Consider the following 12,500-nt stretch of genomic DNA (forward strand, 5'->3'; position numbering starts at 1 on the left):
GATCTATCCTGTCGGAACCGTGCCGATCTGAAGCGATCCTACTCTGCCATGATGCAGACCAGCAGCAGCAGCAGCAGTAGCAGCGGTAGTGGATTGGCCGATGCCAGTGAAACAAGCCGGCCACCCAAATCGATCAAGCTCTTCAAACCCTATCTTCTGGATGATGAGGAACGACGGGATGAGGATGAGCAGCCGGCGTGCCATCGCCGACAACGCCGTGATTCGGCGCTAGTCGTTGATGATGATAAAGATTCGACGCGTGAATCGCCTGCCATCAGTGAGCAGCAGCCCTCATCGCTTCATGCGTATCCCATCATCTGGAGTAACAGTAACGCCACGTCATCACCGGTTTACTACGAGCATCCGCTTTATCCGTCGGCGGTACCGTCATCGCTCCCGGCAGCAACCACAGCATCATCGGCAGTAGCGCTCACCGGTACCACCGAGGTTGGTGAACGCATTCGCGGGTGGACCTCACCGCAGGCATCACCGGTGTCGGGGTACGATAGTTCCACCTCGATCTCCTCCGTCTACAGTGGACCGGAAGAGGATACCATCATCACCTCGAGCAGCAGCAGCAGCAGTAGCAGCAGCATCAGCTCCAGCGGAGGTGGCGATGATGGTGATGCTGCCGGTAAGCAGCAGCATGAGCAGCGGCAACACCACCGCGAGGATGAAGCCGTTCTGAAGCAGCAAGCGATCGAGAGCTTCTATCATGATGTGGCCTGCCGTGGGGATTACCGGGCCGTGGCCAACAAGTACAACATCAGTCGCAAGTACGTGGAGAAGTGGCTGCAGCAGAAGCCGGAAACTGATGATCACCACACGCAGCACCACCACCACCACCACCATCGCCATCATCATCACCGTCATCATCCGACGGGTGGAGTTTCCCGGGGAGCAGCGCCACCACCACCATCATTGCCTCCTCCATCGCTAGTCGTTGGTTAGATTCTCAGTAAGTTAGTAAGAGATCAGCGATCATCATTTGTCTTCGGAGGCCATTTTTTTTTAGTGTGTAGCTTTTTTTCGTTATAGTTTAACTGGATTGTGATATGTTTCAATTATAAATATGCTTGTTTTCTGTAAATATGTCATACAATTCGCGTTTGACACCAGACAGAGACAGGGAATACAGGGGGACGGTACGGCGCTAGTTCTCCAGGGAAGGATAGTAGCGAAGCCAGGAGCAACACGAGCAGGACTCGTCCATTTTGTCCCTAGGCCATCAAAAGCCATACCCCCGGGGGTATATGTGTGTGCTTGCTTCACACATTATTACCGACCCCCGGATCCCGTGCGCGTCAGGTAGCTGAGCGAAATGCGAGCCGAACAGCTTCTTAAGCACCGGGATTCCCCACTTTACGCAGGTGCGCGCAATGCACCGGTGGTTTTTGGTGCCATAAGGAATGGAAGAAGGTGGTGGAAGCGCGCGGTATCATCAGGATAGGAGGATCATCTCTCTCAGGGGTTATATGTTATTGGGAGCGCCAAAGCTGCTGCACCACTAGAGACAGGACACGGACACAGGTATTCTGAAGCAACTGATGATTGGCTTGGAATTGGAGGGTGTGGCACTGGGTAGGTTTGTGCCACAACCTTTTGCCACCTTTTACGGCAGCATATTTAATGAGCGGCCGAGGACCGAAGGCTCTTTCGCACCTTTTTTCTACTTTCGGGAAATTCCCATTGCGCGCGCAGTTCAGTTTGAAGAAAAGGAGCCCCTAATCCTTTTCCCATCTCGGTCGGTGGTCTCTCGAATGTACCACCACATCCGTTGTTTGGAGCTGGAGGAATAAGAATCATTGATATGTTGTGTAGCACTTTTGTCGCATAATCATTATCAGCGGCGAGGCGCAGCGCAGAGTTCGCATTGTCCGAGGTTCTGATCACCTGCTTACTGCTGCTGCTGCTGCTGCTGCTGCTGTGTGCGTACACCTCAAGTGCTTGATGGTTTTATGTTTCCATCGTCGCGATTGTTGATTTTTTCCCTTAAGCTGCCACCTCATCATTATTGAGGAACACTCTGTTCTATTATTAGTAGCAGCAGGCAGAGCGAACGCGCACCGCCTGCTAGTAGTGTGGTGTGACACTTGGTTTTGTCAAGTTAAAAACAACTCGCGATCGCAGCAACTAGCGCAGCAAAAAAAACTGAACCAGTCAATAATAATGCTGTGTCCTGTACAGAGTGGGCGCATATTTTTGTACCCTGTAATTGTAGCCGCGCCATATCAACCTGCTCCTCCTGGGTGGTGGTGTGAGGTTCTTGAACGGCGTGGCGGAACTCCTCATCATAATAAGCACACGATGTCAATGGCAACAAACGGTGGTGCTAAGGTGGGGGGCGAAAGGTGTTGTGTTGCTCGCTCGATGGATGACGAGCATCGCGAGACGACACTGCCCCCAAAAACCCTGTGTGTCAGCAGCATAGAAAAAAAAGGGTGCGATATGCGCATTGATTGCGCATCATCATCGGAGCCCCCTCCATTCTTTGACTCGTAACGGTGAATTTGGTTGTGTCGTCTTTCGGGGCGGTGTTTTTTTCCTTCATTTTGCTATGTGGTCCAGCAGAACGGCCAGGGGGGGTCATATGCAGTTTATGCTACTTTGGCGGAATGCGCCAATTATTGTGCCTCAGAGAAGTTCAGAACGGACCACCCGTGCGGTGGTGGGACCGCAGCTTAAAACGATGAGTAGAGCGATACGAAATAGCCCGGGCAAGAGGCAAGGAATTTGACTAATCAGTGAGTTGCGAGAAGAGGTGTTTTAGGCGTAAGTTGAACAAGGATTATCATCATGTGACCGGGGAGGAAACAGGAAATACAGGAACGTCTATCAATAAGCAATAACAACAATTGTAAGCGAACCCTTAATTATTGTGAACTACAGTGCCTAAATGAAAACAAATCAAACGTGTTGAATAGTGTTACTTTGCTAGATGATATATATATACATATACACACAGGATACATATACTTAGTCGTAATCAGTAAGCTTATACTAGAGCGCCAGAGACACCTATAGATAGTAGGCCGCGGCCGCGACCGCCATTTGTTCGACAGTGGAAGTCATTATGGGGGAAGCCATTATTGATCGAGTTTAAGAAACACAGCAAATACTTATCAACGATCCACAATGATTGTACATACAAAACCCCCCTCCTTTAGTACACAGGCAAGAGAAATGGTTCTAGTGGAGCTGCTTCAAAGCGCGCGAAAATACAAATCATACAACAAACAGACAACAACTAAAACTACATAACAAAGTAAATCAAGTGCCAATACGACGATATTGTATAGTATAGGATTAGTAGCGCGAGTGTGAGTTTGCGCGGGCCAATTTTCTGTTGAGATGATGATAATGAGACGAGTGTAATGAAAATCATTTGATGCGAGAAGTTGAATGAATTGAGAATAAAACATATGAATAGTACTGAAATGATAAAAAAAACCCTCTGTGTCTTTTTCGTTTGAAATGTTGGATGTAAAGTGAAAGAAATTTGATTGTTTTGTTGGAGTGTAAGTATAAAGGATGGTTAAACACATGCTGTTCAGCAAGGATGCTGCATGTTGTTTAGTGAAGGTTGAAATTTACCACTTTTTACAGTTCTACTTTAGATCAGATCAACTCAAGAATGGCGCAGTGCTGCACTACGACCTGACATTGATGTAAACCGCCATTGATCTGGTAAAGCATAATCTGAACAATAGAACGGATTTGTTGGACACCCAAAAGTATCATCTTTTCTTGGCCGTTTCGTCGTTCAGTTTGCTATCGATTGGTACGGTCATACGCCCAGAGCAAACGACATGCAAAATATGTTTTTTGAAGTTCCATTTATGATCAAATATAATTTTTGATTATATGTTTATGATAACAATGATTTAATTTTTTTAAGCTTACATTCCAATAGCGACAATAAAAACGAAGAGAGACCATTTTTAGCTAACTGTTCAAGGGACGACGAACAGAACCGACGGAACTTTGTCCTGAGATTGAAAGAAACACTCTTGCCGATTGAAAAGATCGCTTCGTTTTATTTGCTCGTACGTATGGCCATTTGTTTACCAAATGATCATCTTTACGTTTTGGATATAGCAATCAATGAAAAATCAGTTAAAATTACACAATGTTCTCGATTCGATCGTTCTTTGTATGATCACCTCCTGCTGGTAGGAACGGAACGGCGCTTGACGCACGAAACATAAATGCCGAAAAGCCAACTCACAATCGGGTCACTGTGGCAATATAACGGCAAAGTAGTGTAACTGATGAAAAGCGCGAAATTCTGCGAAAAATTGCTCCATTGGCCCTACCGCAAGGTGTAATTGTAATGCATTTTACAAGACAAGCGCCATTTTTGCGTAAAATTAGCGGACACTCTGCGCATAATCATAATAATTCCGAGAGTGGGCGCTATGATCGGAAGTTAGGTAGCTGACAGCAATATTATTTTTCTTGATAAGATGCGAGAATCAAATTCATTTCACGTCTCGTCAATCGTTTCGTGTCAATCTCTGCTGGCGAATCAACAACCATCGCCTACTGCCCATCGCATCAGCAATGTAATTTAGAAAATAAATCGGTTACATTTAAACATTAATTTTCAGTGTAAGGACAAGAGAGTTCCGCTAAAAAATTTAACATAATACGAATAATTACGAATTGACAGGACATGCTGTGAGATGGCACAAAGTTGCATTACTCTGGTTTTAATTTCCCGCATTAGCATTAGAGCCCCAGTAAAGTAATTTTAAGAGAAAAACTTTGCAACTTGCACCACGGTGCAATTGCCCCCCCCCCAAAACCGGTCCGAACTTTTCTATTCCTCCCGATTTCCGATTTCAACTCTCGCCTGTAATGATCTGCAATTCTGGGGTGCGTACGAACAACGAACAAATTGTTTTCTACCCCGGTTTCCCGGTGTTGTAACGCATCATCAACCACACCACACGCTGATTGAGCGGATTACAATTATTGGCAACAAATTCGCAGTGCGCTCCGGCCATCGTTTTGAGTAGCTTAGAGAGCGCTTAGAGATAAGAAAGATGGAAGACAGATGGAAGTCATTCCCTAGCCCATCCATATTGTATGAGGTTAACCGGTGCGTGACCGACCGATCGCACCGACCGGAGTCAGATGTCGCTCGCTCGGTTTGGTATAGTGTACTACTGTATGCGAAAGTGAATCGAACTCCTCGACCCCAGACGGAGACGCCAGAGAAATTGTAAAAAGCAAAAGACCGAAAAATTCATTCCACCGTTAATGATGGGTGCATTTCTCTGGGCGCGTGCGGCGGCGCTACGACGGTGTGCGGTGACCATTCAAGCCACACCGTAACACCGAGGTTCGGTCCGAAATTCGACGGTTTTATGAGTTTATTGAAGCAATGCCAGGCCAACTTGACGCGATCACCAAGAGGCAATCGAGATCCGCCGATTCAGTTCACTTCGACTGCGACTTTCACTATCAGCCCCGGTGATCTTCCCTCTCGGTGATGTCCATCGTCGTTCCTCTTTTCTTCTCACTTTGGTTTCGGTTTTGTTCCGTTTTGGTGATAAGCTTTGGTGATCGAATCAAAGCTTCGTTGAAGCTGGTCCGCAGCGATCAAAGGAGAAAGAATTTATACATGGAGTGGTAACCAGGCGACGCCAGACCTGGCCAGAAGATCGATAAAAACTTTCACTAAGTACAGTACTAATTGAATCACGGGGGGACACACGCGCGCACACGACGGCCACTCAATCCATCCACGTAGCCACAGCCTGCCCTCGAATTGTCCTTGAACCGACAAATTAACGGGTTAGCAGTGGAGAACCGATGGCCAGCCAGCTGCCTGCCTTTGCGTTGGCCAGTTGGCTCGTTCTTTTCGCCAAATCTCATATTTCACGCCGTTAACCCTCTTTGCCCGGGGGGAGGAAGGAGCGTGGTAGTCCGCGGGCACTTGGCGTATCGCATTACCAGCCGTCCTATTGCCGTGAACCAATTACGATGACCGAACCGAGCGAAAACAGGGGGTTCCACTGTCCACGTCCTGGTGGCGCGGCGGGATTAACGGGTCACTTCCGACAGGCAGGCCATACGGAGGGACTCTCTGTGGTCTGTGGCGGAATGTGTGTCTCCACACGTGTGTTTTTTTTTCGTCTCCCTCTTACTTTTTACTGGCATTTTCGATGAGAAGTCTGCAAAAACCCTTTTTTGGGTTGCGTCATTGGTATGCCCCTGACGGTTCATTCCAATGTCACGCCACGGTTGGTCACGTATTCCTTGCGTGGGGAAGAGGAACGAGCAGCAGCAGCAGCAGCAGTACCGCTCAATATCCAATGGAATCACTAGAATCAGGTGATCTTTGGTGAAATGATCGAAGAACGGGAGCAAATCCTGCAGTAAGATCGAAGACTTGCCGGTCACAGAAATGGCCACGACCTTCAGCCCCCCCTCCACCGATAGTCGGCAGTGGCCGGAACGAAATGATTTTGCTTTCTCATTGACGGCCGTTTGAGAGAGGCCGCCACGCGGGTGTCCCCCACCTCGGACCCGTTTAGCACAAAATCCGCACGCAAAAGGGTATAATTTAATTAACAACTGGCCAGGGGGTGGTGATGGTGGTGTTTTGCTGGACCCCAGGAATCACCATGTCCGCCATGTCCCAGTGTATACGCACTACAGGATTCTTACCTCTCAGCATGTCACAGACGTTAGTTACGAATCAACTTCAGATACACCATCCGGAAGTTCAGCGAGACTTTCGCTAAAGTGGAAAAGAGGAACCGGATTTCAAGATCAAGATCGATTGACCTCACACACTGCTACCCACAGGTCAGGTAACGCCTGTCGTCGAGTTGAAAAATGTGTTTCGGGCCTTCGGGGATGATTGATCCGGAGCTCCCGGCGAAGGACTCCTGTCCTGAGCAATCGCCTCCGTCTCCCCTACACAGTGAACTTCCAAGTCCCACGACTTGTCAACAATTAGGCGATGTGCGAGCGGTACTATAATGGATGGACCGAGCCCCTCCCCCTGAAATCACTTCAGTTAGTCTCCCACGACGCCGGTAGGTGAACATTCCTGATGGCGGGGTTTTGATAAGGAAAGCATTCGATAACGAGGTGCCTAGTCAGCGGAGCAATCGGGTATAGTCACAGGCTACTGCGTTAGTGTGTTGCGTATTACGAATGTTTTTGATGCCAATAAGATATCGGATGTTCTTTTTAGTAGAGACAGACGATTCCAAAGTAGTACAGGATGCGCCATCAGGTTTAAAGTTGAATAACTCTGTCATTTTTCAGCCGATTTGGACAAATAGGCCAGTTTCTGAAGCGTCAGCCTATGCCATGTTAGTAATGGATCACTTCACGTTAAGAGGACGGAATGAAATTGTCACAATTTATATTGAAAATAATCGTTCACTTGTGAAAACTGCGGTCGTGCAATGGATGATGAATGAATGCTTCGCCGCATATGACAGCGTTGAACTTTTTTCTGTGGGTCTATTTAAAAATTAAGATTCATGGCTACAAACCGAAGGCTATGAAACAGTTGAGAGCAAATATTGGAGCTGAAATTGCTAAAATAACTCCCAAAAATGTTGTCAAATACAATACAAAATGCACGAAAAAGGGCCGCTTTTTGGATGCCGAATGAAGGCGATCATTTGAACGATATCATATTTTGAGTATGGCACAATAAAAGGCATAGAATAACCTAAATAAAACTGATTTATTTTCTAAAATTGGCTGAAAAATGACAGAGTTATTCAACTTTAAAATAGAGGACCACCTGATGGCGCAACCTGGATTACCTATAATACTACTTCCTTGGTAAATAATAAGAGATTTAAGTATTAAGAATAAAGCAATCTTTTGCAATTATTTTCTCATATTCACCATTGCCACGATTAACGCTTTGAATCACTGCTTTGTACAGATTGAACATTTAATTAAAATTTTTAAGTAATGATATACTGTGAAGCATCCTTTCTGAAGCAACAAACGAGTCGTCCTAGGAAATAAAATATTCTGAAATTAACAAAACGGTCATCACGATAGGAAAAGTCACCTTTTGATGCAACTATGGAATCTTTCAAGTAAAAACTACTACTACTGGTAGAAACTTTACTACTGGTAGAAACATTATTAAACAGTTTTAATTGCAATCATGAAGATACAATTACTTTTACGATTAAACCTTTTTTTGAAATGCATTTATTGTTGCCAATAACGTTAACCGCTGCACAAGAGGTTCTGATCAGCGAACACTACCATCGAAACTACCAAGAACCATCAATGATTCAAGCCAAAATTATATTTTTTTAATAGCGTAAACCACCTCCGATACCTTGCACTCTGCATGATGAAGTATTGAAAAAGCATTCCGCGTGAAAACACTTTAATAGGGATAAAACACCACATTTTCGGATGATTTAAAAGTGACGGATGGAAGTGTTACTTTAAAAAATGTAGCAGTAACTGCTAAATGTACTTTTTTTTAATAAAACATTTAAAAGTTATATTATTGGAAATAGTAAAGCAATTCGAATCAATACATACTCCCATTAAGAGATGAATCTTTTAATACATTTTTCTGTATCAATGCTTTGATTCGAGATGTTCTAGAAAGATTGAAAACAACAAGATAAAAGGACTGGCAAACGAAAGTAGAGATCGTCAAGCGGAAACGCCTTGTAGTAAGCTCCACTTAATCCCCGATTGCAAGGTGTTATCAACAATGTCGGCAACGTGTTGGCAGCTTCAAAACACCACTTAACACACGCGTGGACAGACACACACCGGATGTTACCGGATGTAGATCGCCAGTGGAAGCCATAACACGGCTTATCCTGAACTGGTGGCTGGTCAAGCCTATTTTTAATCTGGCTTCTGGGCGAAAGGATCGCAATGCTGAGCGCCAGTCGAGAGCCAGCTCGTACGCTGTCGAGGCCGCGGCCAGGTCTCGTTCCGCCTTCCGCCACCAGTTGTTGATTTCGCGCTTCGCGTCCCGGCGAGTGAACAAACGGAGTGCAAATGTTTTCCTCTCCGTTGATTACGCCCGGTCCCCGGGGTCAGGCGGGATCAGCGGTTGATCAGGGAGTCAGTAGCTTCGGAAGCCGGAACAGTAGCCCTCGGTGGATGAAGGGAAGAAGGGAACGACGATGTGTGATGCCATCTCGTGAGCCTGCCTGGCCTGCGACGTGATAACGCATTTGTCCGAATGGCGATCAGGTCCGGCGTGTGCTCGTCGTGCCCATCATCATGGATCCAGCATGTCTGCCGCATTATCTCTTGAGGGAGAGTGTTCGGAACCGTAGAGAGGTCCTTTTTGGTTGGAATCTAAATTGTAACGTTAGCGGACCGGAGGTGGGGAAGGGAATCGAAATGGCGGAAGTGGAACCAACAAAAAAAACTCATAAATAATCTAGTACGCCCCATGAAGCCCCCTTCGGAACGATAAGATGTCAACCAGTGGGTGACCGAAGCACCGTTTTGCAATATGTCGCAACTGACAAGTTTGTCATGCGAATGGCTGATAATTCGGTGATTATGAGCCATCGGAAGATGCATCAGATGGGCGGACGGGAACAATCTGTCGCTTTGATTGGGGCGCGCTAAGGCGCATTAAATACACACGCAAAAAAAAAGGTTCGGCCAAAAAAGCTCACGAGCCTGAATGTTTGACCCTATATTGCCGTTTGCCGGCAGTAGTAACCAGATTGCTTGACCGCGCAGTGCCGCGTGTTAAAATAGCTTGATTGGCTCACTTTTCCCCCTCATTTGCTCTGGTTGCTGCTTTCATGTGTCCCGATACCGGTGGACACTTGTTTATTAATACTTGCGGAATGGTATTTTTAAATGAAATTTGTTTATTTGAAATCATCGCGTCATCGGGTACGAATTTGTGGTAATTCGCGTAATTTTCGTATCCAAACGCGAGGGAAAACGGGGGAGGGCACTTGTGTTCGCGTGAAACGTGTTTCCGTTTTCTAAATGCCTCTTATCAACGGCGAGAGACTGTGACACGAATGGGTATTCAAAATAGATGTAAAACTGTTTTAATAACTGTAGTAGATGAAGGAACTGCTTCGTGTCACTTTAATTATCACAACTTTAACGACGATGAAGAGCAAAGTTATGCATTTTCGTGACCTCTCTCTCTCTCTCTCTTTCTTAAGCACCATCTCTGCAATGTTGCGTGACACGATACGAGATCATCACCGTGGGTCTGAGTTTACCAAACTCTTACTGAACGACGGAAGCGATCAGTTATCGAACAGAAAGGTTAATAGCGAGACAAATCTGATTGAACTTATCGACGATGATGAAGCTGGTTCTCTGATAGCATAGAACCGATGTAGAAATTTGCTGCACATCACAAAGAGGATATTATTCCTTCTTGTTGCTTCATATGGTTCATTTTAGAAAAAATGCTACTTAGTTTTAATGCTAACCGCGTATTAGTACCAATTTTAATTTTATGTTTAATTTATATTGAATGAGGATATTGAACACTTAGTGTCCAAGAAGAGAAAAAGGGCAAGGAGAATTCAATTGAAGTCGCTCATCGTCCTGGGGAGCGATCACGGTAATGCTCTCCATTGACCGGATGGTGATCGCGATTAGGAGATGTGCCTGGCAGCATCGTCTTCGAGACTCGTCTTGATCCGATCGTAGGCTGCTTTTGTCATTCAGAAATGCCTTGTTCAGATGAGTCTGAAAATTAACCATGCAGGAAAAAATTACCAAGCTCTTACTTCAGGATTGAGGATTCGTATCCTCAAGCTGCAGAAATGAATAATAAAAATCAAATTAATAATGTTTCATCTATCAAAGCTGCTAATATTTGTCCAATAAAATCCCGACAAGACAGTTGAAATAGTTGATGCAAACACAGATACTACGATCGCAGCTAAATCAGGCTGAATCAGGATCAGGCTTCAAAGGGATTGTAATCCATTGTACTCCTATTGTGCTTTATAGTTATTGCGTGAAATGCATTGAGCGATCTATGGATCGCGATGTTTCAAAAATCAATATCTTTACCAATGTTACTCCGATTGGTTCAATATTTTTATACAGTACTCTTGTAAGGTTCAGGATTATGGGAAAAATGTGAACTGTGATTATCACCGAGAAAATTAAATACTGACCCACCACTTTAATTCATAGTTAGCAGGTTTTTGTGATCCCCCCAACCTACGCCATTCTTTTGGCGTAGTCCTGCATAGTACTAGCCGACGCATCCCTGCGGAGTCCGTTTCTCCACAAAGATCGTTTAACTCATGGGGCCTCTTGTACACTTATTGGCGCCGGTTCTTCAGCGGGGTGAGAATGAATGAGCGTTTCTTACCGTAAAATCTATTGTTCCAGCGACTTGATTAGTTATATTCCTGTGCAGATCAACGGTTGATCTCATAAATTAAAGGCACGAAGGATGTTCCGCGAAATCGTTTTACGCGCCGTTTTTGCTCGAATGGTTGCGGGCGAAGTTGACCAAACTCGCCCGCAAGCTCGAATGACTGCTCGAGCCAAATTCACCAAACATGGAAGCCTCCACACACTGAATGCGCGTAGCGGGGGGAAGGTGCTTCAGCGTAACTCCTTGTCCAGATTACAAGAATATCTAGGCCAATAAAGGGTGGTTACTTTTCATTTCTAGAGTGCACCCTACGAGTTTTTTGGCCTCAAAATCGAGGAAGCGAAAGGGAACTGAATCTTTAAATATCTTTTAAAAATAGATAAAGAAGATGGACTTGAATTGAGGCAGATGTAGCAATTTTGGGTAAAAAAATCTTCATCTCTATTAAATTGCATATTTTCAGGGGTTTGTAATACAAATGTAAAGAGCTGAATAACCTACTAAATTTTCTATAAATTAAAAAAAATGATGGAGGGTAGAAAGAAGGAAAACGGAATTATTACGTACCAAATACATTTCGTTTGTCCCCTCTCCCTTTTTCATTTATTTATTTTTTTAGGCTCAATAAATTTGCCAAAATAGAAAAGGCGCTAACTCCTCTTTAATATAAAAAAGCGCAATTGGCGTCATTCAATCATGTTGTCTTCATTCGGCAGCATCCTGGCAGCATCCTGGCATCAACCAGCGTCGGACAGGCAGCGAAGCAGAGGAGTGTTGTGCGAAGCAAAAGCAACAAGTCTTCCGCTCTGTTAGCTGCTCTGTTAAACAATAACAGTGGAATTTGATTGGTGCGTGAGCGATTTCTGTCACATGAGATTTCTGTCGTACGGGTCTGTGGTGGTCCCAAAGTTGTTTTGATTTGTGTGGGCGCGCGCGGAAAAGAGGAACTGCGGAGTCGAAGGCAAAAGAGTTGAACAAATTCCTCGCGTGTGATCTTCTCGTGACGACGTGCATCAATGAATAAGAGCAGAACAAAAGCCTGATTAGCTGATGCTGATTATCTTCTGAGCTGGTGTGGAGGCGTTCGGGCGCTTCATGTCAACGGTGGCGCTCAATTATTGTTGCTGCGGATTCTGAGACGACGATCGAG

General features: G+C 45.2%; 2 protein-coding genes across 5 annotated transcripts in view; both read left to right on the plus strand.

Moving 5' to 3' along the window:
* The window catches only part of LOC126577055 (uncharacterized), a 6,069-nt gene extending 2,638 nt beyond the window's left edge, over positions 1-3,431 (plus strand). Inside the window, exon 1 of the mRNA XM_050238457.1 lies at positions 1-3,431. This exon is cut by the window's left edge and continues 2,638 nt beyond it. Coding sequence (XP_050094414.1) covers positions 1-951 — 951 coding nt within the window. The 3' untranslated portion in view covers positions 952-3,431.
* An 8,821-nt stretch (positions 3,432-12,252) lies between these two features.
* LOC126577166 (uncharacterized) overlaps positions 12,253-12,500 on the plus strand; it is a 2,715-nt gene continuing 2,467 nt past the window's right edge. Inside the window, exon 1 of one of the 4 annotated variants that reach the window (XM_050238609.1) lies at positions 12,253-12,500. This exon is cut by the window's right edge and continues 105 nt beyond it. The gene's annotated coding sequence lies outside the window, so the exon portion shown is untranslated. The other 3 variants (XM_050238608.1, XM_050238606.1, XM_050238603.1) reach the window with 3 other exon arrangements.

This window comes from Anopheles aquasalis, chromosome 3 (genome assembly GCF_943734665.1).
Source record: "Anopheles aquasalis chromosome 3, idAnoAquaMG_Q_19, whole genome shotgun sequence".
In the NCBI taxonomy this organism is placed as follows: Eukaryota; Metazoa; Arthropoda; class Insecta; order Diptera; family Culicidae; genus Anopheles; species Anopheles aquasalis.